This window comes from Micropterus salmoides, unplaced genomic scaffold (genome assembly GCF_014851395.1).
Source record: "Micropterus salmoides isolate LMB-PRFRI ecotype aquatic unplaced genomic scaffold, ASM1485139v1 Ms_hic_scaffold_13, whole genome shotgun sequence".
Taxonomy (NCBI): domain Eukaryota; kingdom Metazoa; phylum Chordata; class Actinopteri; order Centrarchiformes; family Centrarchidae; genus Micropterus; species Micropterus salmoides.
In genome coordinates, this window is record NW_024040374.1 from 20,863,504 (window position 1) to 20,890,621 (window position 27,118).

The 27,118-nt window shown below is 43.1% G+C and overlaps 1 protein-coding gene across 3 annotated transcripts; it reads right to left on the reverse strand.

Moving 5' to 3' along the window:
• Positions 1–1,276: 1,276 nt before the first annotated feature.
• On the reverse strand, positions 1,277–26,605 carry zgc:92140 (uncharacterized protein LOC447854 homolog). Of its 3 annotated transcripts, XM_038716131.1 has the most exons (8): positions 26,273–26,605; positions 24,103–24,148; positions 14,583–14,673; positions 14,250–14,379; positions 6,663–6,748; positions 5,172–5,239; positions 4,049–4,109; positions 1,277–2,961 (listed from the first exon to the last, which is right to left on the reverse strand). In XM_038716131.1, the coding sequence occupies exons 4-8, from the start codon at positions 14,338–14,340 to the stop codon at positions 2,917–2,919; spliced, it is 351 nt and encodes a 116-aa protein (XP_038572059.1). In that variant the 5' UTR covers positions 14,341–14,379; positions 14,583–14,673; positions 24,103–24,148; positions 26,273–26,605; the 3' UTR covers positions 1,277–2,916. The 3 variants fall into 3 exon arrangements, with proteins under 3 accessions (XP_038572059.1, XP_038572060.1, XP_038572058.1); XM_038716132.1 differs by lacking the exon at positions 24,103–24,148; XM_038716130.1 differs by lacking the exons at positions 14,583–14,673; positions 24,103–24,148 and having other exon boundaries at positions 26,273–26,603.
• Positions 26,606–27,118: the final 513 nt, after the last annotated feature.

The window sequence follows — 27,118 nt, forward strand, 5'->3', positions numbered from 1 at the left end:
TATCACTCATTTGGTCACTGTGAGGACACATGATCAGTGTACTTATTTAGGGTGCCATAAAACAATAAATTATTATTAACAGTAACTCACAATACTTCTGTGCTACACATTATTAAAACTGCAATAACTGATTTTTTGGCCACTTGGGAGTCAGCAGAAAAACTGCCATCACCTTATGAAGTTGATAACCAAAACAATGAGTTGAAAGATGTGAAAAAGTATTTGCCCCCCTTCCTGATTTCTTTTTTTTTTTTTTTGCATGTATCATCATCAAACAAATTGAAATATTAGACAAAGATAACACAACTAAACACAAAATGCATTTTTTATTATTAAGGGGGAAAAATCCAAACCTACATGGCCCTGTTTGATAAGAAATCAAGAAGGGGCAAACATTTGTCTGTAGAGCTCAGAGGACCTGCAAATTCTGGTGATAATTCTCTGAATTCATTGAATATTCCAACATAGTATAAGTAGCATAAGTAGAAAAGACACAGAAAGTCATCGTATTGAATCAGCAATGTCATTTTGCATTATCATTATCATACCATTAAGTACAGGTCATACCAGAACAAGTAATGATGTAGCAGCAAAACCCCTGATTGTATTGATATGTGCAAGGGTATGTTTTATTTCTTTTGTATTTAACTATATTTCCAAGAAGAGCAACATTACTGAATTACTTGGAAATTAGATAATCCTACTTTAAGTGTTGTTCTTCTGCACCTATTTTCCTTATAAACCTCTTTGAATTGCCAGACTGGCTTTATTATTGAGCTGAGTTTAAATTTGTTCAAGTCATGTCGTCTGGAAGTCATTTAATCTCCCAGATATAGTTTAATAAAATGTAAAAATGAGAAATAAAACAATATACTTTCTTTGTTACACTGAGTTCATTTTTGACGGTTAACTTGATTTATTTTTTTACTTGTAAGCTGAACCTGGGAGGAGAAATCTAATAAATTCCAAAAGCCTGCTCCAGAACACATAATGTTAAATTGTGTATTTAATTATAAGTGAAAGGCAACATTGTTCTCAGGAACATATTGTCTACTAGACGGCAGTGCTGACATTGTGCCAGCAGGTGGCATAACACAGTCCTGATGTTCTGAGAGAATCTGCTCCAACTACATGGCTTTAGTCAGCATGACCACAGGACAACAGACTGACTTCACACTCCTCAGTACACTGTCAGCATGACGGAGCTCCATTACTCAGCTTATAGGGCGCACACACACACACACACACACACACACAAAGAAAGAAGCCATGCACATTAAGAGCTTCTTCATTTTTATTTTTAATAGAAAAAAAGTATTCAAAATAATACAACAGGAAGTATCCGGTAAAGATGACAACAAAAAATGTGATCAAGTCTGTGTCTACATGGCAACCACGCATCCTCCCCTTGAGCTCAGCCCGGTTTGCCGAGTGTGTATGAATGTGTGTGTGTGTGTGTGTGTGTGTGTGTGTGTGTGTGTGTGTGTGTGTATATGAGCTGAACCAAAGCAGAAATATACAGAATACCTCTGATTGATGCACATGACATTCTGCTGGTGAAATGAAAGGGATACAATAAATGTGTGTTTGGGTGGTTTATATGTACATGCTGAGGGTGTGTTGGGATGAGGCCATGTTACCATTATGCACAATAAAAGACTCTGTGTGTGTGTGTGTGTGTGTGTGTGTGTGTCAGCTGGGATCTGCAGTGTGATGGTATATGAAGGAGGATGGATCGGGTTGAGACACAGATGCTCTGAACTAACGCAGCTCCAGTCTGCCTGCTGCAGTGATGAAGATGTTCATGACATTGATGATGATGAAACACTACGAAGGAAGCCAAGAGTAAAAACAAACTGAAGAAAAGAGAAAAAATAAGTGAACGTGTGGCTGCAGAACAGAATAAAAAAAAAGGTCCTTGACTTCAGAAGGCAGGAGGAGTTTAGAGTTTCTAAATCACCAGCTTGCTCCCTACTCTCTCTTATTAAAATATCACAAATTTGTCACTCTTTCTTCTCCACCTTTCCTCACCCATTCTCTCAGTCCCTCGTGGCCCAGGCTGGCCTGGCTGTTGGTAGGCAGGCCAAAAAAGTTCAGTGTGGATCCTGGCGGCGTTACATAACTCCTCTGCCTTCACCATCTTTTCCTCCCCAGGCTTCCTTTCTTCTTCACTTGTGTGACTATCAGTCCTCCCCACACACATGCGCACACACACACACGCGCGCGCGCACCCCCACAGCAAGCCATTTGTCCTTACTGGGCCTCCATATTTGCGAGTTCCTCTGTCCAGTTGGGGTTAAATGGGATTGGATCACGGAGGTGCAGAGGGACAGATATGGAGGTGCAGACGGACAGATACGGAGGGACAGATGGAGGGATGAGGAGCTGCTGTTGTCCTGCTTGAGGAAATTATTCTGACCCAACTGTGGCACGTCCTTTTTCCACGTTCATAGCGATGTGCGTCCATCCATCGTCATGTCCGCCTCCATCTCTCCCTCCTTTCATCCGTCTGTCCCTTCATCGCTCCGCCACCTCCATCTGTCTGCTCAGGGGCCTGAAGGGGTGAGGCGCTAAGACAGGAGGGCTGCAGTCTCTGAAGAAAGTGTTCTTTATCCCATTCTGTCTCTCTCTCTTCCTCTCTCTCACATTTATCCCCCACTCTTCCAACTTTTGATTAAAATACTATCTTTACCATCCGTTCAAAAACACACATACCAACTCATACAGTGTCCCATTACATCGACGCCCCATTGGGAAAACATGGATTCAACTCTCTTTCTCTCTGGCACACATAAGCACTCACGTACGCATTTACACACACACACACACACACACACACACACACACACACACACGCACGCACGCACGCACTCTCTGTGAGGCTCTCTATGGGAGTGAATCTTGGGGGCCTCTGTGCTATGTCCCATCTTCCTCATCCCCCTCCGAACAGTAGTCTCGCCCCTGCAAAGAAAGGTTTTAGAGAGAATATGAGAGGTGCATATTTTTCATGTTTTTGTCCTACTCTAATTTGTTCCAGTTCAGTATAACCTACTTTAAATGACTCTCTTAACTGTCTACCCCCCCACCAGTTTAAACAAACCCTTGTCGATTTGCAGGTACTGGCATAGAAAATACTGGATGAGGCAGTTAAGAGCTGATAGTTATGTTGTTTTGTTTCTTCCATCATAATGAGGAGCTTGTCTAACTCTACACTGTCTCTCTTTAAATCAGGCTTTAAAACACAAGCTGCCTCAGTAGCACACTGCAAATCAGTGATGGAAATAAAGTGTATTTACTAAAGTATGGTGCCTGGCTAATGATTTTCCATTTTATATTACTTTACATGTTTAATTCTCACAAATTCATTTTAATTCTCCACTGCATTCTCATCTTATAATGCTGATATGGTGTGTTAGAAAACAGCTGCCTATTTAACACATCCAGCAGACACAGTGCAACATTAGCATTAATTTTGAGTGGTGTTGCTGGACAAGACGCTGACAAGTCCAATATTCACTCTTCTCTTAGCTCTGTTTTTGGTCTCCACCAAGTCCTGAGGGAAAAATCTGCCTCTTTAGCTGCTCCGCTATGTTGACCAGCTGGTTGCCAAGTTTGTCGGTCTTCCATTTTGTGCTGGGCAGGTAGTGTACGGTGAGTTTTTAGAGCAAGAAAACAATGCTGTTAAGAGCGGCGAGACTGCACCAAAACAGTGAAGTATTGGGGCATAAAACCAGAACAACGAGCTTAAAGATACTAACTCTCTGTGGAGCTGAGGGAAACTGCGGAGTCGAGCAATAATTCCAGCAGCCACTGTCATTTCATTTTGCAACCTCATCTTCACGCAGAAACAACTGGTGTAATTCAAGAGTGCAGCGATGACCTGTTCCTCACACATGTGGAGGGGAGTGTTGAGCTCCTGAGCACAATGACAATGTGGACTAAGGGATGTTGCTGTTGCACAGCCTGTCTCTTTAAATGTTAGGACCCAGCTGTTTCTTTAAACGCTCGGAGACCCATTCTGTGCCCCACATGTACCCCCTCCCCTCACCTTCTCAATCTTCTCATCCAGCATCCTGAAAAATTCCTGCTGGCTCTCTGACGTGTGAATACTGAGAAAGAGAGGGAAGCGAGAAGGAGGGGGAGAGGAAGTTGGAGGTTGCGAGACGAGGAGGAGAGGGGAGGCAACAAATACATCATGAGAATTTTCCATTACACCCCCCCACACAGCACAAATGCACTACTGCGCACACACACAGTCACTGCAGTGTGAGAAATACATGGCTCGCGAGGCTATGGATTATTTAAATAATTATTTTTATAAAGTATTAACCCAGTCTCTCATCCAAAGCTTAATACTCTGCAGACACCAACAACCAGTATGTATACATATACAGAGACTCATCAATACACAGAGCCTGAGGTTAGCCAAGAGGCAACATCACAAAAACCAGAGACAAAATATCATTTACGTTACACTTCATAATTTTAACAAACTGAAAGTCGCATCTTAATGGACATTGGACATAACGGTTTGTTAAATGGTCAGTCCAGCCAACAAATCTATCAGTTTTCATTGGATCTACTTTTCTTGGAAGTAATAGCCCCTATGAAAACTGAGCTGGCAAAACAATCTCTCCACAAGGTCCATGGGTACCTGTTCTGAAGCTTTCGATTATATCACACAATCGTCTTCAGCAGATGAAGTTTGCCCACTTGTCAAGGAATTTGAAAGTGTTCAAATTTCCATTATAAGGACCTGTCGCCCAGCTTAATGGTTGAGGTTGAAAGTTAATTCTCAACCTTGGAAACAAAGGTTGTTCACAGCGAGGACTGTGGATTAGGACATTGTTTCTAGAGAGACATGTTGCTATTGATATTTTTAAGTACAACCTTTGAATGCTGTGAGCACTACAAATTAATTATGAAAGCAGAAAGAGAAGAATAAGTCACAATCTGGTTTAAATCATTTAAATCCAAACCATCTGTATGGATATTCCTAGAGGTGAGAAAATCTGTTTGTTTTTTTTTAAATTTGAGTGAACTGACCCTTTAACAATAATTGTGAGCAGGTGTTCAAGTTATCAGAGTTGTCCATAATTTATTAAAATCATATATTTTTATATGATATCCACCAGACATTTAGTGTATGCAGACTGCTGCTGGCCACTTACTTCGACTTGATGTTTGCTGCAGCGACCTCTTTCTGCTGTTTGCCCCTGTACTGCACATTACTCTTCTCCTGGAAGACACAAACACACGCGCACACACCCCATTAGCTCTCATTATCAGCTGATAAAAACAGGCAAAAGACAAACAACTCCTATCAGCAAACAGCCACACCGCTGAAAGCACACGTCAAATCAAACCTGCATTATCAAATTACACCTGCACCCAGCTTGCACGGCACAACAGCCATAGGACAATGGCCACAGATATAATGTATGTAGGTCTAAAAAAAACTGTTGTGTCAACTCTGAGGAAGGTTGGTCATCTCACATGAGTCCCCTTCCATGTTATTGCAAGCTCTGTGTACAGTTTCCTGCTATATTAAAATGCTGCAGCGATCAACCAAAGATACTCCAACCTGCGTCTTTCGCCACTCACTGTGTGTGTGTGTGTGTGTCTGTGTGTGTGTGTGTGTGTGTGTGTATGTGTGTATTCCTCTTTGACAGGAAACACCAACAGTAATAAAATGTTGTAGGACACAAATACTGGTCTGACCACATCTAGTGGCTATACTGGAGGTTGGGATTGGGGTCAGTTTAACTGAACAACATGCCATTTGTCTCATTTGTAAACTGTAAAATATGTGTTTCCTTTAATAATAATAATAAAAAAGACAAGCTGTGTGTTTGTTGTATCCAAAAGATATTCCTCAGAGCATTAGTCAAGCAGCATTTTATCTGATTTTTTCAAGTAAAATCAAAGTTTCAGAGGATAAGAGGTGCTTCCCCTCGTGGTGTTAGCCTGTTACAGTGATAAGGCCAGTTTTTGAGCTGCAGTAATATAAGTTAGTGGCAGTTTGACACTACTTTTGTTTAGTTTTTTTAAATCAGGATTTATAATTACATTTGTTATTGTTCCAGTGCTTGCCAGGACGCAAGGCAGACTAACCTGATTTACTGAACAACAGGCTCTCATCTCACAATACCACACTTTTGAGTCATTCAGTGTGTTGATAAGGTTCTATTTATGCACAAGCTTTACAAAATGGAGGGGAAATGTGCAACAGGGATTAGACAGCCAGGTTATTTGCAAAGTTCTTAATACTTCTTCAATGACAACGTGACATTTCTTTTCACTGTTTGAGACCACAGGTTTTGCAGGAGGGAGTCAAACCAACCAAGCGATCAGCCCCCACATTCCACACACGCCAGCATGTTGTCTGTACCTGCGTGAGTGTGAGGCTCTCTGTGAGTTTTTGCGTTTTTGCGCGTGTGCAAAAGACAATAAGTGTGTATGTGTGGGCTGCTGAGGCTGACAGAGCCGCCTTTGGACACAAACACGAACTGTTCGCATGAGCTGATAAACTGTCAGGAAAAGGTCTGAGTCTGTGTGTGGATGACAGACTGTCAGTGGATGGGTTGGGTTGGTTGTTTGTCTGCCTGTCTGTCTTTGTGTGTGTGTGTGTGTGTGTGTGTGTGTGTGTGTGTGTGTCTCACCAGGTTCTCCTGGTTGCGTGCGTTCACCCTGTTTTCATCCCCTCTCATGTACTTCACCTCCTCCACTCCCTTCATCTTGTATTCATCTGAGGAGAGAGTGGTTCAGAGAGAGAGACAGAGAGAGAGACAGAGAGAGAGACATGATTAAAGGAGGGAGAGAGAGTCAGGGGAAATAAACAACAACAAGACCAGATTCCTTTCTTGTCCAGGTCAATGTGATCTGAAAGGCTAACACAACTGAACTGTCACATCGGCTTCACTGTAGTCTCACTCCATTATGTCAACATTACCAATGACTATACTATTGATTTTCGTTATAATTTGTCCAAGCTAATCTGATAACTACAACCTGATACAATGTTTTAGAAAGTGGACATGGCAGCCGGTGTACAAGCAGGAGGACTGCTCATCTCTTTTCCATTTTAACTCGAGCAACTCATCTGAGGACAGAGAAAGCAAAAACTGAGCGATAGCGAGATGGAATACATGTATTTGTGAAGTAAAAGAGAAGGAGAAAGCAGGAGGGGATTAAAGATCTGTTGAACAGCTTCTAGGCTACATGGACAGCTTAGACAGTTAAGACAGTTAAGTTGAGCTCTGTGGTAACACTTCTGCAAAATTGCACAGCACCACACCGCCACGCCTCGCACTGTACATCCTAAATCACTACTAAAGAGTGAAACTAGGGCAATAAAATGAAAGTGTTGACATCCAGGCATTATGCGTCTCTTACTGATCCATAGATACTCATATTGCAATTTTTTAATACGCTGTTTGAATCCCATATAATTAAAATGGATGCAATAAATAAACAGAGGTTCAACAAATCACTCAGCTCACAGCCCAGTCCAGCATCTCTAACTGGTTATAGTGTATTAATCAGGACAAACATATCTTAAGTGAGCAAGCCAGACAAATTAAATATCATGCACAGGATGCATTAAAAAGCACTTATTTTTACACTTAAAGTTATAAAAATGATGTGAGAATTTATTGTGTTCTAGATTTAAAATCATACCGTCCAGCCCAAGCAGAAATATGTGTGTACTGTTGTATTTTAAGTAACTTAATCATTACCATATTCATTTGAGACAATGTAGTATGATTTGGGGCCTCTGCTCTCCTCAACATTGCATTTTACAGTGTGCCAGTTAACTGATTAAACCAAATCAACTGAAAATTAATCGGCGGCAATACTGATAACTGATGAATCGCTTTTTAAACTCTTATTCCAGTGAAATAAGGAGAAAGTGAGAATTTGTTTGTTTCTCTTTGTCTCATGTGATTGTAAACTGATTATCTCTGGGTTTTGGACCTTTGGTCAGAAATCAAGCATTTTGAAGAACAATTGATAAATTGATTGAGAAAATGATCTGTAGGTAAAGATGTGCTTTAGACTGAGATTACTGTGTGAATGCAGTCACCTTGCGTAACGCACACGTAGCGTCGTAAAGTTTCATTTTCACGTCTATCAAATGCGACACATTGATCATAGGATTGGTGTAGTTTACACGTTATGGACAACAGTTTTTTTTAATCTGAACATTAAAATAAAAGTAACATTAATTTAGTGCTTAGGTAAATAGCCTTATTACGAGTCCAGAACTATAACAGTGATGCAAAATAATATAAAGTCTAAAAACTCTACATACAGCACATTTATGTTAGCCCAAACCCCACCTAACCTTAACAACACAATCACACAGGCACTTCTGCTGACTACCTGGTTGTTGGACATTTGACTGATAAAAAGCAGTTGAGATGCTGACACACACACACACACACACACGAGCACACCTTCTATTGGCCTTATCTGCTGCACTCTTCGTATTTTGCCCTCACTCTATCGGCAGTCTGTCTATCTGTTTATCCGTGTGTGTGTGTGTCTGTGCCACTTTGTACTCAGCAGAAGGGTTCCCTCCCTCTGCTCTGTTGCTCATGATCCACCTCGCACCTGGATCACCCGTGTGTTCTGAGTGTGTGCTTGCTTCTGCGATCACCTTACACCGTTACACGTGCGTCATTGTAGAGCCAAACAGCCAGCATTTGTCATCATCATTTCGAGGGAGAAAAAGGAGGGATGCTGGCAGATTTAAGAGAAGGAGAAGAAACAAATGTCGACTACTTTTCTGCTGTTCTGTTTGTCTCAGGAATGTAAACAAGTCGGAGCGAAGCAGCTCCTGTCTGAACATGCTGACACGCATAGGCACACACATGGTTTTATAACAATACACAGGCTCACCAAACTAAGATCTGCTCTGTAAACATGCAGCACATACGGTGCTGCAGCAGGAAACAGAATTAAGAGCCATTTCCTCTGTTCTCCTGTTTATTACAAGGGCAACCCACATACATTACAAGCTATTTAATCTGTACCTTAAGGTGGATACAGATGAATAACAAGGGGTAAAATTAGCTGCCGCTGTGGGCTACATCTAAATGGACATTTTCAAGCAGCAGTTGAGAAAAATGTCATTTTTTAATTTGGGTGAGCTGCCGCCTGACAGGATAAATAGGCTGGATGTTCTGCTCCTGTTACAGGTTAGTCACTGAGCTTAATGTGACGGGTATAGATAGATCAAAGTGACCCAGCTTACACCAATCAAGAATCATCACATCACAGACTTTGCTTCAATTTAGATAGGAGCAAAAGACTGGTCATGCTGTGCGGGTCGTGTGTGTGTGTGTGTGTGTGTGTGTGTGCGCTTGTGTGCGGCTGTCATTGTCACAAGAAATGACAAGTGTGTTTCGTCACGCAGACGCCGGGCTCGCTTTGGGAGAAAGGGAGGGAAACCGTCAGAGAGAGAGGGGAAGATGAAAAGGAAGAACTATTTTGAGAAGCCGTGATTTTGTGATGTGGACATTTTTCGCATCTCTGATTAGAGTTCGGAGCTCCGCGCTGACCTTAAGGTACCAACAGTCACGGTGTGTGCACGAGGGTGAATATGTCTGCACATGTGTGTGTGCGCTCACAAAGTGTGTTTCTATTTCAGATAACACTGTGTCTTTGAATCAGCACGATTGTCATTTTATGCAAGTGTGGCGTATGGGTGTATTTGTATGAGTTGAGTCATTTAAATAGCCATCTTTGAGTGTTCGTGCGTGTCTGCTCTAACAGCTCGAGCTGGCCTGCCTGTCCTGTGGCTATGTCACTCTGTCCTTCCTGCTGTGCGTCCTCCCTCTCGGCAACTCTGGCTCCAGGCCATCACCAGCCTGGCCATGACATTTACACCTGAACACTAAGTCTCACTTCACACACACACACACACACACACACACACGAAGGAGGATTCAGTTTAGAAATATATAAAATACTGTGCATAATGTTCTGAACATAAATAAAGGTCATTGCTTTTCCTGGTAGGGATAAAATGATGAAAAGCTGGAACAGACTGATCAGAAAAGACATTCTGAAATATTTGGGATGTTACTGTAAGCAAGTGAGAAAAAACACTAAACTTAAACGACGACTAAAGGTCTCACACAACTACCGACTAATCAGAAAAAATGTAAAAATCACAATTAAGTAATCATCTTCATTGAGGATCTGACTTGTGGTTCCTACTGGCAGAATATTAACACATATTTCACCATCAGATTCCTTTTCCAGGCCCATGATATTAAAAATGGTCCCTTATGCACCCACTGCAAAATAGAATCTTTAGCCTCCATTGGCCATGCAGCAGCAGTTACTCATTAGCCTAATGTTGCTGAAATAAGTAAATTAGCATATTTTGTATAATGTAATAGAATACGATTAGACAGACTGGCTTTCTGAAATGCACATATAGATGTGTATGCCCACACTGATTTAAGTATGCATATGTAATGTACTGTATACTGTATGTGCCATAGCTGTATCTACAATTGTGTAGGGTACATGCGCACTAATCTCACTTTTGCACAGTCTGGGTGGGTGTTATGACAAACATCTAAAATTATTTACAGTCTTATTATTTTCTCCTTAAAACAGGTGCATGTTGGTTACGAGTCTAACATTCAGCATCTAGTACATACTGTATATCTAACCAGCATGAATGTTCCTGAGGAACATGCAAGTGCTGCTTCTTTTTCTCTCTCTCTCTATCGTTTCAGCCAGGGGATTGTAGCAGTGACCTTCAGGTCACCAGAGTGCTTCTTCATTCCTGTGCACTTGCCCTACAATGCCTTTGAATCTATACACAGAAACTCTATTTGTTATGAGTTTATCTTTTATGCTTTGTGTTTTCTCTGAAATGCGTCAGAAAACGTTCATTCACAGAAGCTTCTGTCTTTCAACTGCGCATGTGATAATATTTCCAAGGACTGAGCGCCCACTTAGAAGTGCCAGCTTTTCTTTGAGGCACTAATAATCAATTTTGAGCAATCCCATTTCATTCACTTGGAGCAAAACCTACCATTGATGCTTTTTTTCCCCAGGTGTTTCTGCCTAAACATCAGTAAACGTGACTTAATCAATGAAAAATCTGCAACACAAACAACACGGATGCTTTGTCTTCACACTATTTTTTCTGCTGTGACACAAATATGTCAGAGGGACGTTAACATCCGATTCTGTCAGACCCTCAAACCACTCAGCTGCTCCGCTGCCTCAAAACAGCACAAATGCTAAAACAGTGAAATCTGCCACCATTGTTGTGTATACATGTTAGGGTGCCACGTATGCAGTCATATACATGCTATCTCCACTCCAATCTCCTCCGACTGTAATTATCGCAGACATCAATTGCATGATGTTTTGGAGAGTGTTGCTATTTTCCCTCGTCGTCCTTCAGTGTTTGTGTAATGGAGCTCAGACTTTTCCGGTTATTGTGCGAGAACGACAGAGAGAGAGGGGTGGGGTGGTTGGATATGTGTGTGTGCTTGGGGGGGGCTAGTGGCCGGAGTTTGACAGAGCGGGCGGCCAGAATAATATCTGGGACATGCACACACACACTCACGCATGCAAAAAAAAACACACAAGGACAGACTGACTGGCAGACAAATCTGTTGCAAGAAGAAGACTCCCTGTCTCACTAAACACACTGATACGCATATGCAAACATATATAAGCACGGACACACACGCTGACACTCAAGTCCACTGCGGGTAAATGTATGTGCGTAGGCAGGCTGACTGACCAGGACCAATCTTTCCCGCCTCAATCATGACAAGTACACTGGATGCAGTGAGGCAGTTCGACTGGGATTGGAAAGGGCGGCGAGTTAAGTGGGAAAGAATGACTACACAGTATGTGACAATGGCTGAAATACTGTAGAGAAAGTGGAGTAAGAGAGTGGAGAAGAAACTAAGGTAAATGAATGAAGATGAGATGAAGAAAAAGGGGGGTTAAGAAAGGATGTTATTGAGGGTTGTGGCCTTGAATACCTCTAATCCACACCATCCAGGTCACTCGGTCTTCCCCCTCAACATACACATACAAATTTGCAGACAAGCTCAAACAGTAGTCTGGTCCAGCCACCGCCACTCTGGATTCCCATTTCACCAACTGACGACAAGACTGGAGGATAGGATGGGAGCAAGAGGGAGGAAAGAGGAGGGGAGGTGAGAGGACAAAAGGTTCTGACCTAATGTTGTGCCAGAGGAGAGAGAAAAAGAGCTGGGGAGAAGAAACACTGGGAGATGAAGGCAGGAAGAGAGGGAGGAGGGTGGGGGTGCAGAGACCCAAAATAGAGAGACAGAGAGAAAGAGGAAGGGAAGAACAAGGCCTTGAGCAGGGGAAGGGAAGAGAGATCTAGCCGAGACACAGAAGTTGAGGAGAGAGAGAGGGAGAGAAAAAAAAGAGAAGCGCAGCAGCATCAACCCTCGTCATTCTCCCTTCCTCTCTCAAGGAAAAAACGCTCCACTCCTCCCAGCTCTCCCTCTCATCTCCTGCCCTGTTCTGTTACTCCTTAAAAGATGAGAAGGGAGGCGAGACGTGAGAGCAGAGAGATAACAGGGAGGGGCGGGGGAGGTTGGATGAGGGGGAACGTGTCGGAAAGAGGATAGCAGGGAGGAGAAAGAGCAAGCAAGTAAAAGAGAGGGCCCAGAGAGAGGGCGAGAGGCTGAAGACGAGGGAGGGAGAGGGGTCAGAGGGAGGAAGGGAGGACAGACAGAGAGAGAGAGAGAGAGAGAGACCGCCTGTGGATTGTCATCTGCCACGTCCATCCGCCCACGTGCAGTTATACCAGAGTGTTGCTCCTAATTCTTAATCGCTGTTAATCCCTCTACCACCACTCATCTCTCCCTGTCTCTGGCTTTCACTTTCATTTCTGTCCCTTATTGCACAACGGCCTGCGAGCTATTATTAAAGCTAGAGCTGCAGCTAACAATTATACACATTACAGATTAATCTCTGGATTATCTTTTCAATTAATCAATTCTATGAAATCACATCAAGTTCGGCAAGACGCTTTAGTCCCACATGGCGAGCAATAGCCTTAATAACCTTACAATTAGTTGATGACCCACGGGGCCCAAGTTTCAGTCTAAATGATGTTAAACAGAGAACAGTAGTAAAGAAGGAGGAAACAGAGAATGTTTCTGAGAAATGATTAATCAGTTATTAAAATTATTGTTGATTAATTGTCATTTAATACAGTGGTTCCCATGGCTTGTGACCCTTTGAAAAGGGAAGCAGTGTGTACTTGTGACTCCTCGTCAGAGGTTGCATTTGTCTGATTTGTGAGTATCCCAACAGCGATGTTCCCTTTTTCCCCTGTTTCATTTGAATAGTTTTTAGAGGCCTGAATGGCGGTGATGGGGGGTGGGGGGTATATCCAGTATTTCACAATACAAAAACAAAGATTAGGCTTTTTCTTCTTTTCTAAAGCCAGATCTGACTGGCTGTCATTCTCGGCATACTCCAGCAAGTATTGCACTTCCATAATGTTGTGGCACTCAAAAAACACCCATTTAAAAATTAATAGCAGCTGCAGATATGTAGTCCCTAATATGGGCCAAGCTCCAAAAACACATTTCCCATAATGCAACTCAATAGTGTCCTGCCTCCTGAATGCCCATTTCTTTCAAACCCCACACCTTCAGTTTGTAACGCAGACTGGCTGTTAAAAAAGTTTTAGCCTGATAAACCCTGATGACATATTTCAAACTTAGGAAAACTTCATCCAGAGCCACCAAAGCATTATAACAGTGTTTTCACAGGTTGAATAGTGCTCTGCCTGACGAGTAAAGTGAACTCATGGGTAAAATACCTGTGGAATCTCAACTCATCATTTCTCTTTCTACTTCTTTCTATTTCTGCTTTCTCTCTTACATCTCACCTCCCCCCTCCTTACATAATACACAACACCTGACAGAGCATAGAGTGAACACTGCAGTCTCACTAACTGGCTACTTCCTCTCTTTTACATGAACTGTCAACACGGATGATTCCAATAAAACAGCGGTGTTGACAGTTATTGTCTAAAATGGAGAACTTACACTCGGCCAGAGGACAATGAGCTGTAATGAAGGGAATATATGGTGAGGGCAGAGGGGGCAATGGGTCTACGCTGAGCAATTAATGGAGTGAAATGGAGCTGTGAAGCTTTTATTGACGTGTGTGTGTGTGTGTGTGCGCGTGTGTGTGCGCACACGCATACTGACCAGTGAAGAGATCTCCGTTGCTGTAGGCCTTGCCGCGTCCCTCCTCATCGTTGGGCACGGCCGACACCTGCTTGGCCGAGGTGCAGCCCATGGCCTCACACTCTGAAACCTCTCCTCATTGCACTCTCACCTGGTCAAAAAAAGACAAATCATAAAATTAACAACACTGCTGTTCTGCTTTTCACAGTGTGACCTGTAAGATATCACGTCTCAAAAGGACTGTACCATTTGTTCAGCTAAGCTGACTGTCAATCATGATAACTAACCTGTTCTTCTTTATTCCAAACAAACTGGGTCAATCAATGTAAAATGCTTCAAACATTGTTCACTCACAACATTGTAGAACGTTTTAAGATTTGCTTCTCCTTCAATGAGGACACCCAGTTGGAAGCAGGAGCAGGACGTCAGAGCAGGGTGTTTAGAGCTGTACTTTTAGAAAAAAATGCATTTAGCTATTTGGACATTCTGTGTATGAATTTGAGGAAGGAAACCTAAAACACATTATTTCCTTCCACCTCACACAAGTGTCTATGTCGCACCTGGTGGTCAGAGCCACTAATGTAGGTTGAGTTTTAATACATCAGCAGAAAGTGAAGTGAGCACTTCTATGTTTTTTTAGGGCTACACATAACCACTGTCATTATATGTGGAGAGCATAAGCAACCAGGATGCCCCGTGGGTAAATAAACAAGATGATCTGGTTTGAAGTAGGGCTGAAAATAAATTAGTATTTTGATTATATTCAACTTCGATTAATTAATAAGTTAGATTAATATGAGTAATGAATTCATTGTTATAGAATGTCAAAACATAAGGATTAATTCCCATTGCAAGGCGCCAAAGCAGCAAAACAAACAACTGTTTCGTTATGTCTAAAATGATTTGGTATTTACAACAGTATCAATTCATTTCTCGGACACTTGGGGGATGGCAGAATAAGCTGTTAAACCAGCACTGACATATTATCACCTTATAAAGTTGATTTGGCATATGTGTTAGCAGATGACTATTTTCACATCCAGCAGACACCATCCAACTAATGTAAGCCCAATATTTACCCTCCTTTTAGCTGTGTTAAATGTGTGGCTGTTTAGCTACTAAATGCTAAAGCTAAACGCTAAACTATTATTAACCAGCTAGTGGTTTCTAACATTGTCTGTCTGCTGTTTGATGCTGGACAGGTAGTGTATAATGGGTTTACCTGAGCTTTGTTTGCTTAAAACAGCTGACTGCTGTGACTGGAAATGAGGTTGTTTAACAGTAAAGTTGCTGGCCGAACAACAAAAACTGAGGGGAACTGCAGAGTCGGGTAATAGTTGTCTATGGGTTCATCACCACATACAAAACCTTTCACATTACAATGAGAATTTGATCCATTGTTTAATAATAAAATAAAAAGATCAGTTCAGCTTTAAAACAATAAATACATCTGGATTCTGTCAGCTAACTCGTAATTTCAACATTATTCTGAAAGCCTTGTGTTGGCCTCTTAACATCATGAGGGTGGAAATAAAATAAACTTGACTTAATTATTATTTAGAAAAGAGGAACGCAAAGGCCTCCCATCCAGGAAGACAGCTGACAAGAAGTTGTGAACGTCACTGTCAGTCAATCGTATGCACTCAGACGCGTTACACTATAGATAGTCTCCATGCCACTCACACATGTCAAATGCTGTCATTGACAGAGCACATCTGACTGCTGCCAGTTACCACACACAGAGGCACCCAATGATTACCCATCATCAAAATTAAATCTGCAGCGATCATGATACATAAGTGAGAGGCGGAAGAATCTTAAATTAAAACAGTAGAGGCTTTTTGGACAAAGAAGGGGAAGAACGGGGTGGGTAGAGACGAAGGGGGAAAGGGGTGAAGGAAAGGATAGAAAATAGGTTGGATAGAAAGAGGCTGGAGAGGTGCGGAGCTTCAAAAGAGTGCCACCAGCCCCTCCTCCCTCCTTCAGTGATCCACAGAGCGTTTGAAGTTGAGGAGGCCAGTGTTTACTCTTGTGCCGCCGACCAGCCTCCATCTCTCTGGACAAGACACAAAGCGCCAGGTGTACAGGCTGCAGGAAAAAGGCTGCTGTGTGATGGGTGCTGTATGAGCACAAGGGTATGGATGGTTGCCATGCTGTATGGTGTTGTGGTTATATAGTTAAAGGATTATTCAAGTTTAGTTTATCGTAGTTTGGGCCATTGTTCTGAATCAGTAATACTAACACGGCGCTCTTGAAGTTGTTGCTGATATTTGAAAACGCGGTTGACGTCACTAAAAAAGATGTCCAAAAGAAAATAATAAAAATAAATATTTGATCTGTAATTATCTTACCTCATCTTAATTTAAAAAATCCAGGCATTTTTTAAATGCACTCTGATCTATTGCAGGCCCCGTTGTTCTGTCAACAGCATATTAGAGAATCGCTATTAGAGAATTGTGACCAAGAATTGTATACCGAGCAGGACATTTAAAAAACATTTTTAAGAGGCAGACAAACATGTAATGGGGACACTGTTATAAATTACGTCAAATATATTTGTGCCATTTCAGCACTGCAGTTTCTTGTTACTTATCCTCACAATATACGACAATACCACATTTTGATACAATAAAAAGGAAATGTTCAAAACCAATAGCCAAAAGTATGAATTTCAGACTCAAGTTTAAATCAACTGTGCTCTATTCCTGCTGTGAATGTGTGAGGTGTGTGTTTATGTTCAGTACAGGATAAGGGAATTATGTATATGTATATGAATCTCTTTCTCGACTCTCCAGGTAAAACGACATTAATCTATGGAGCCTGAGCAGAGCTTCCACATGAATTTCTCAAAGGGCCCACGGGTGAGAGGAGGCTGCACTTAGGGAGAGAGAATCGAGACACACACACACGCACATACACACACACACACTTTGGATGTGTGTGGATGTGTGTGGTGTCACCTGTGGCCTGAGCTGTGTCTACTAGAGAGCATCTTATCATCGCGTTCCAGGCAGCCTGGGACACCTCTTACTACGACTACCGCTCTGGAACGACTCAATTATGGCTCACACGCGCACTCATAAACCCACATAGACATGCACGGCTGGGAAGTCTTAATGCAGTCTCAGGCACGTCTGGCGGCAAACATTTCAAAAATAATCTCATCCAGCATAATCTGCCTCTTGACAGAGGCGCTTAAATGAGGATTCTGCACTGAGTGGGACGAGGTGCGCACCAGGGAAACGCTGCCACAGGGGTGCGTGTTACCTGTCAGAGAATCATAGCACAGTGAAGCAGAGATGGAAAAGCCAGAGAGGGCTACAGAGAAAGAAAAAGATGCGGGGGAAAAGTCACAGACATCCACTGAGAGAGGGGAGACAGAGAGGGAACAGTGGAGTTTCTCTTCTCTGGGTTATTAGTGTAGAACTGAAGAGAATATATTGGATCAGCAAAGCACGGAGACTCCCTTCTGAAACCACAGAATGAGCTGTATTGAGAAATGTGAGCAGACTTGACAGATTTTAAGTTTCAAAAGGTCTCCAGTGTGTGGGCAGCATCTGTTTCAAAGTGCTTTGATTTGTGTGTATTGAAACATCAAATTGTGAGTAGGAGCAGGCTAAAAATAGACCCAGCAGTCCCAGAACTATTGTTGTGTGCAGGGATAATGCTAGGCTGTGTGAATCTGTAAGCCAAGCCGCTATTACTTTGGTTATACACAAAAGCTACAGCTAGTAGGCCGACTATTACAAACCTATAAATAAATAACTGTGAGGCCCTGAATAAAGGTGTAGGATTCAGGGACACCCAATCACAATTCATGGAGTCGGGTCAAGTGTTTTGCGATTTTGACTGTTTTTTTTCTTAAATAGTGTCTGGTTTTACCTCTTCAAACCTCATGTTCACCTTCTTCAATTCCTTCGAATGAAACAGTCAGAAAGAAGAAAATGACTTTTTGATTGAACTTCTCACAGCATGTAGACATAGACATGTAACAGACATGCACTGAGAACACACTGCTTTGTATTAAAAAGGCTGGGAACCACTCTAATATAGGAGACTAAATGCTCGGGAGTGCCAATGCTTGACACTCTTTTGCATCCTTTTACTCTTTTGCATGTGTTTCAATGTGCAATGAGATAACTGGATACACTTTTAGCATCGGTGATTCCAGCTGGAATCAGCCTGAATTAGTACTGAGCTCTACCCAACCAGCGGCTCAGTGCCACATGCAAGACTACAGTGGGCGTTGCACAGCGTCGATTTAACCCACAGGACAGCTGGACTGCGCTACTCTGAGCGAGCCTACTCCTGCAGACGCTGAAGTGTGTCAATGGGACAAGCTTAGTCTGGAGTCAGCTAAGACTCTCACGCCGACCGGCTATCTCTCGCTCCTGCTGTCACACACACACACACGATGAGCCAACATGATCTGATAAACATCACGTCGTCTGAAGGGGATAAGAGTTCTTAACACCAGCTGGCACACAACCACCTCAGGATCCACGCAACTCGCTCCAGATGCTAAACATTCATCACAGGCATACTCGCCAAAGCAAAATAGCAGCCTAATTTAAAGATATAAATAATGCCTTGATGTCAGCTTGCATGTCTTGCGTCATTTCTGGCTAAACTTACACCCGATGTGGCAGAGAGCCATCTCTCAGCGTTTTAGCCCATGAGCAATATTATTTATGTTAAAGAACAATATCAGCCATTGCAACACAAAAGGGCTCCAGCTCTTAAATGCATGTTAAGGCCAAAAGGAATCCTTAACAGATGGCAAATGACCAAGCCCTTCAAATGAATACAATTTGGCAAACACACAGGCTTGCCCATGCCTGCATAGCTAGAGGTGGGACGTGACCCGCTCTCAGTCCGTGTGAATGAACCCTTCTTTACAAATCAGTTTGTCCAAGGAGGAACTCAAAAGGACTGTGGAATGAGCGTACATGCTTGCATAAACACACAGAATGCAGACAGGCTGAGCAGTGTACGGCGCAAAGGTTTCTCAAACACAGGGTTGTCAGAGGCAGAGCGAGCGACCACAGAGCCTGAAAAACTGGCTGAGCAAAAGCGAAAGAGAGAAGAGTGCTAGAAGGACCTTTTGGGAGGTGTGATAACAGGTTATTTTTCTTTGTTTCCTTATGGGTTTTTCAGTTCCCATCACAGGGCTACTGCAACAGGAGTGTCTGGCAGTGATTCAGCTTCCCAGTAAGAAAAGAGATTTGAAAGCCTGGCTGAGGAAGCGATGACTTCAGCCACGGTCAGAGCGACAGGGAGACTCAGCGTAGCCACCTGTGACAGAGCAGAGATTCACCCCTCCACTTCATCATGCTGTACTACTGAGTGCTGAGCCATGCTCTACAGGTCTGCGCCGCTCTGTATTAAACTGAAGTGGGCTGAACTGGCCAGTGCATTACAATATGCAAGTGGTGATCTTGTTACAGTGGCACAGTTTAGCCACATCCACAGAATCTTCAGAATTGCATGAGTAGTATTGGAAATATATGGAGCGCAGTGTTATATCCCCTAGACAAGTGTTTATCCAAAGTGGTAAGCAAAGCCACCCATATGTTAATGCATCTCATGATCAATACAGTTAGTGGATGATCAAACAAATGTCACATTCTGGTCTCCTTTCCTTGAGGTTAATGTTTTATTTCATAAAAATGTAGAAGGTTTTTACGACGTTAGTGGAAGCCTGCCTCTGGTATAAAACACTACGGAAAACCACTGAATAGGGTGGGGCGATGTGAGGTTGTATACCGCTGTAACTATAATACAAAGGTAGATATATCCCTTTAGTATCTCTAGGAGTGTTACACAATTGCTGGCAATAGTCAATGTGCAAATCACTGCTTTATGGCTTTGATAATAAAAGTGTGTGTATAGATTGATTTTGTGCTTATATCTGATACATACATTATCTAAACTAAAATTCTTACGTTGGCGTATGGGCGACAAGAGTGAACAACAGGGAGGAAACCCTGTATAACAGTCGATGTTCTCTTCTATCATGATATATAGAGTCAAAAGGTCTATCCGTGAGCCATATACACCGATCAGCCATAACATTATGACCGCTTGCAGGTGGAAGTGAATAACACCAATTGCCTCGTTACCATGGCACCTGTCAGTAGGAGGCATATACTAGGCATTAAGTGAACACTTTGTCCTCAAGATTGACGTGTTAGAAGCAGGAAAAATGGGCAAGCATTAGATTTGATCCACTCTGACATGAGCCAAATTGTGATAGCTACACAACTGGCTCCGAGCATCTGCAAACAGTCTGCAGTGGTCAGTACCTCTCATAAGTGGTCCAAGAAAGGGTGGCCATAACTCACTGATGAATGCGGGGAGCGCATACACAGCGGAGTACATGCCTCGACGGGTTAGGGCTGTTTTGGCGGCAAAAGGAAGACCCACATTAGGTGGTCACACAGGTGGTCATAATGCTGTAGCGGATCGGTGTATATTCCAGTGATAGCTATCATGGTTTAAACAGCAGGCCTATGGCAACATCTATGACAACTAGCACATGGCAGAAGTTTGACCTCATGGCTTACTACCAGAAAGCCTTACTACTTTGTTAGGTTAAGGCACCAAAGCTACTAGGTTAGGTTTAGGAAAAAAAGTAGTAAAAGCAAAAACCTATGGGTGTACCTGAAGTTGCTTTATGATGCTATAGCGGAGTGCTGCAGTGTGTCCAGTGTGTGTTTGCCGCTCTCTGTGACAGAGCAGAGCTACAGTACAACTGCTGGGCCAACGCGCCATAATATTTACTCGAGCCAGGCAGCAAATGCTGCACCTCTCCTCTTGTCCCAGTTTAAGCACTCCATCAGTCTGACAAGCCCGGGAAGCCTTGCCAACACACACGGACTGCTGGACAGTAAAGGCCTCTCCTGAGTGGTGTGCTGTTGTAATGGTGCTCTGATTGGTCGGCCACTGATCGTCATTATATTCAATATTCATTCTAAATAGTTTTGATCTGTGGTCCCGCAGAGAAACACAAACAGAGACAGAGGATCTGGTAAAGCAACAGTGAACACACCTGTTGGTGCCGATGTCATTCAGTACAACGTTTGATAGGCTACTATTAACAACAAGCGTCCACGCTTGAGTTGTGTTTTTATTGGCAACTTTATAAAACACACTTCTGATGAGAGAGTCAATAGAGCTGATATGTACAGGGAGAGAGAGAGACAGACAGACGTGTAGGTGTGGGTGTGGGTGAGAGCAAGGTGAGCTGATTAAAGATGTTTGTGAGTAAACACTAAAAAAAGGTGGATAAAATAAAATAAGAAATAATCTACTAAAAATAGAATTATACTGCCTTCCCCTCCACAGTGACACTGTCATTCTGTGGGAAACACTAATATCGTTAAGCTCTAAGCTGCTCCCAATAAAAAATCGTAGGCTGCTATGATTAAAGTTGTGTCTCTAAGAGAGAGTGGAATATGTTGCACTTGTTTAGGGTTGCATGATATTATAAAAGAAAATCCAATTGTGATTATTTTGACAGATATTACGATTGCGATATGATTCACGAAATTCTGGGAAAGATTTTTTTTTTTTTTGCATCACAATTTTCATTTTCACTGATAAAACTACTGAAATCATGATACAGGAGCTCCTCTGTTCTGTTCTGGCATGTGCTGGTAAAGAAATAAGAGCAGCTTTAAGATATGTTGTTGCACACATATATTTTGGCAGGAGGCCATTGTTTTTACTTCAGGCCAATTTAAGTTTTTGAGCTAAAATAGAGAGATCTGAATGGTTCTCACCATCTCTTTTCATTACTTTAACTTAAAGAGAGCAAGAGAAACAGAATGAGAGGACAACACAAAGGAGTAAAAGCAGAAAACGGATGACGTGAACATTTGAGATTATTATAAAAAGGAGCCTCACTTCAGAGACCAGTGCAGTAGCCTAATTGAAAGTTGAGATGTACTGGGACACATCTTGGTGCAGTTAAAACCAAACCATACAAAAACAGATTGTTCCACCTTATTCAGACTCGGCTAGAGGAAAAAAAATGTCTCCTCTGAGGCCTGTTACTGGCTGGCGTTTGTACCACTGGCTTCACAAGAGCGAGACAGATTACCTGAAAGCGAAAAAAGAAAATAGTCATGCCCCTTTCACTCCCTCCGACACTACTCTCTGCTGCTGCTGCTTCTGGTCGCGGCTGAGGTAAAGGCAGGTCAGAGCCTGAGGTGATTGGTGGGGGAAAAGCAGGATCAAAAGGGTGGAACAGTAAGAGAAGAAATGCTTTAGCAGCGCTGTGACTTCCTCCTGCGTTGACATGAAACACACAAAGCCTGAAGGAGAATGTAGCAGTAACATCAGGGAGGTCATTAAAACCAGCTTTCACTATAATGGTGGTAAGTCTGGACTCTAACATGCACTTTGAAAAGTTCTTTGCCTAACCTTTGATTTGAGATCTTGTTCTATTCTTAAGATATATTTAACAGGTGTATTTTTGGACTTAACAGTTACTCTGGTCTGTAGAAAAGGCATATTTTTTTCCGTCCTGGCTGCAGTTCCTTATAAGCAAGAGGACTGCTGCTAATTGCTGACGGCAGATCTATAAAAAGGTGTTCAGCAATGTGGTTTATGTTTTTACAATCATTGCTTTTATGTATTCAAGTTTGGTACGTGTGAGCAAGTGCTTGTTCATCACATCAACAGACAGCTGCACACGGCTGATAGAGCCGGCCCACTCCAACACAGCAGCCACACAAGGTCAAACATGTTTATGTTTTCTCTTCCAAATCCATCTGAATTGCAACCAAACCAACCCACACCCGGCACAATGAAAGAATACTTGCATTCACATTCATTAGAAATGATCACAGCTCAGGAAAATAAATATCAATCTCTGCGTAATTGGCGAGCAAGCTGCAGGATAACTGGCAGCGCTGTTTCGGATGTCAGTCTGTGCATGAATGAAATACACTGAAATGTTTCAAGCCCTTCATCAACGAGCTACATGGCTCAACATGGCTGGTATGATACAACATCCGCCATGTTATTCTTCCAGATGCAAACCTACGCTTTATCCTGCACAGTGACACATGAGCCACAGCGAGGAAAACTTCCATTCAGTGAAACCTCAACAGCTTTTAATCTGTACAAACTGTCAAAGAGACTAATGAGACCTAACATTGCGACAGCATTACCGATTATCCATCTACGATTTGGCATATGTATGCAAAAATCACAAAACAGGGTTTCCCCCCAGGAAATGGTTTGGCCCAGGTGGTAAGCCAAGATTCTGATGCATCTCATCATGTGAACAATTTGGTTATTTGACTGCCTAAGCAACAGCCACACTAATGTTTATCACTCTCATAGCTATTATGCCAATTCACGCCAATGTTAAGCCATCGAGCAAAATCAAATCTGTACATATTTAATTTCTGCAATGGCAGGTCATGTTTTCTACTAAAGTAAAATACTCATCCCGTCTAAAAAAGCAAGTACAATGAACAAATGTCCCACATTAACTACCATATTAAGTAACAAGCTCAGTCTTTGTGCACAAAATCTGATGAATAAACTGGTAAGTGAACCAGGAATGTGTTGGAAGGTAACGTCACTGGCCACACACTACAACTTTCAGATACCCAACCCAAGAGTATTTTTTGTTGTTCTACTGTCACTATCACCTGTCTTCATAATGAATGTACGGGCTTTTCTCACATCAGTGGAGTCGTCATTATCAAGGTACGGGCCTGCAGGGATGCTTTCAGAAACTATTTTATCTATGGCGTTGACGGGAAACAGATGGGAAAACACTGTGTGGAGAGAGTCACACAGCATAGATGAAATAAGAAAAGGCAGGAAAAAATGGCAAGCTAAATCAGTACTGGACCTTGTCTGCATGCTCCATCCCAACTGGACTCTGAACACAAACTGCACTGTAAACACAGGAACACAGACAGATGCTTTTTTATCATGGGACAGGCTCAAGCACACAGAGCATTTCAGGCTGTATAGCCAACCTCTGCTGACTCAAAAGGTGAGCTGTCAGAGGACCACCAAAGGTAGTAAAAAGCCCACATCCACTTATGTGCACATCGACTGCAGTGCAGAAAAATATACAGTATAAACACACAAACCAGAAATAACAAAGCGGATGATAGCCACACAGATGGAGTTTGCAGGTTTCATGCTGCAACAGTCGCTGCTTGAGCTTTGATTAGTCAGTCAGGTAGACAAACCGATCGGCCAGTGAGGCCCTCAGTCAAACTGACAGACACCCAGAACCCAGAGGGATCATGTTGCGCTGGCCTTGTGCTTTCTGCACTGCAATACAGACTGCCTCATCATACCTGACAGCGCTAAGCACGTCCACACGGAGAACTCAACGTGCACAAAGCAAACACAAACTGGATGCAAGAGACAGTCATGGGAACTCCCACACACACACACACACACACACAGAGAAGACATCCTGGTAACCATGGAAACCCTCCACCTCCTCGAACCGTGACGACACAGGTGTAGCATCATAACCCAAACAGGGGCCAAAACAATCACCTGAACTGCTGCCAATCAGCTCACGGTGAACAGGCCGGACGGGCAGAAGATGGCGATCACGATTGAGGGGACAAGGAAGAGGGAGGAGGACTAAGAATAGATCCCTTCGCCTCGGAGAAACAGACAGAGGAAGAGAGAGGAGTGAGGAGGAGTGAGACTCTTGTGTTTCTGCCTCTTTTTGCTAGCCAGCGGAACCAAAAGCCATATGTGAGCAATGACAAACACATACACAGTCACACACACACACACACACACACACACACACACACACACTATGATAAGCAAGTGAGCGGGGGGGGGGCAGATGGAGGCGGTTAGATGAAAACTGACAGATAAATCAAGTAGGGGGGGGGGGGGGGGGACTTGCAACATCCACTCATAGGATTGCTGGTACTTGATGGTAACCTATATAACCCCGATGTAAGCTGCTGGTGATAGGATGCTATACTCTGTAATACTGGCCACATCAACCTACTTTCACACCAGGGTGCTGCACGGCCACCAAATGGGTGTAATGGCCTGGCATTCATCACATGGGGGAAATCTACAGTAGCTAATGGCCATATGGCACATTTAAAACTCAGCATTCAGGAAGGCAGTTGGGAACTTATCAAGTCCCTTTGCTAATGTGGTATGTAGACTCAGGCTAAGTTTTAGCTAATGAGCTGCAAATGAGTCTGTATATCAAATCCAATTCTGGCTGCAGTGACTTTCCTATTATAACCCAGCAGCTCCTGTCTTCCCTCTGAGGTAGACACATTGCTACAGCAACAACCAGCCTTCAGTAGTTTCCCCCCAAAAAATCAGCGGCAGCAGCAGCAGCAGCCCCTGGCCCGGCCACAGAGCTCCGTCCTGTCCTGTCCTGGGGCTCGAGCTGTACTGGCTCGGCTCAACAGCTGTGTCCAGCTGCGCTACAAGGAGACACTGCGCGCTTTGTTTCCTACAGGGGAAGGCAGAGTTGTGGGCAGAGAGGGACGTACACATAGTTTCATTTCCACAAAGGTTAACGGCCTGTATCCTCCACCAGCCGGGGTCCGTCTTCCCTCTTGGCGAGTGTCTTTCAACACCAAACGGCCTAACAGCGGCGGCAGGCGGGCAGCGAGCAGCGGAGACAGGGTGGCACAGCCAACCACGTCCACGGTGTGTGGAAAATTTGAAATGCGATGAGCCAACGCTGTCCGAGCCGAGCGAGCACACATTCACAGCAGGGACATGTCCACGGCGCATTTGAAGCCCCCCTTGTGTTCTATCGCTAATAAAAACGGCAAGATTAAAGCTGCGTTGCGGAGAGCACCGCCGCCGCCACCAACAACAGAACATCGACAGATGCGAAGCCCAGTGTGCAGGGAGGAAAGCGCCGGGTAATCACGGTTCACTCAGGAAACAACAACAAAAGAGAGGAGTAAAGAGAGAAAGAAACCACGAGCAGGAGCGTGGTTTTCACTGGAGGAAAAATGACACCTCTGGGAGACGATAAACAAGTAATTCACGCTTCTACTTACTCTTATGAACCGGTTCCGCTCGGTCCACCGGAGGATAGCCGGTCAGTCTTCCGGTTGTGTGTCGGGCGGGATCTGCGCTATGGAGACTGGAGAGCTCAGAGCCTCGAGGACTGAACGTAAACTGTAGCTTGCGTCATTTCACCAGGATGCCACAATTGCGCGCAGCAATGCAGCCATCTTGCTGAGGAGTGCCCCACCGACTCAGCAATCACTGCTGGACCTGAGCTCTGCTGTCTTATTTTGGTCCCAGTAATGAAAGTGATCCACCAGGGGCTGTTAATACCATAGACAGCTTGTGGTGGGGGTTTTATAATCCAGCGGAGTATCTGAAGGAAATCCATAAAAATACCCCATGTTTGGTGTCACTTAAATCTAGTAGTGGGAAGTAAAGAACATTTACTCACTTACTTGTGCTTTACATGAGTATTTCAATATTATGCTATATTTCTACTCTACTACATTTCAGGGGCAAATATTTACTTTATACTAGAATTTCTCTTTCCACTTGATTACCACTGCTTTAATCAGTTTGACAGCGATATATGGTGGTTCTCAAAGTAGAGGATCACTCAGTTGATTTGGTCTGTCCACTGTTGTCTGTCGATTTAAGAATAAAAATTTACACCTTTCACTTAAATATTCCTTCCTGAAAGGCAACATGTTTTGACCATTTCATCTGAAAATTCACAAACATGACACATGCTGAATGTTCTATAACAGCAGCTTTACCATCATAAAGAAACTCCTTGGTTTCAACCATATCTATCCTAGTGAAGTAAAATGTCTGCAAAGGTTCTCAGTCATCCAGGTCATACTTATCCAAGGAAGGTTAAAATCGAGGGCAAC

Bases quoted from the DNA above. Each gene is read 5' to 3' on its own strand.
- zgc:92140 (XM_038716132.1), bottom strand. From the start codon at position 14,340: ATGGGCTGCACCTCGGCCAAGCAGGTGTCGGCCGTGCCCAACGATGAG. The intron at 6,749-14,249 runs GTCAGTATGCGT...CTCTCTCCTCAG, and splicing joins CAACGGAGATCTCTTCACTG to ATGAATACAAGATGAAGGGA. The intron at 4,110-5,171 runs GTAAGTGGCCAG...TCTCTTTCTCAG, and splicing joins GCAGCAAACATCAAGTCGAA to TATTCACACGTCAGAGAGCC.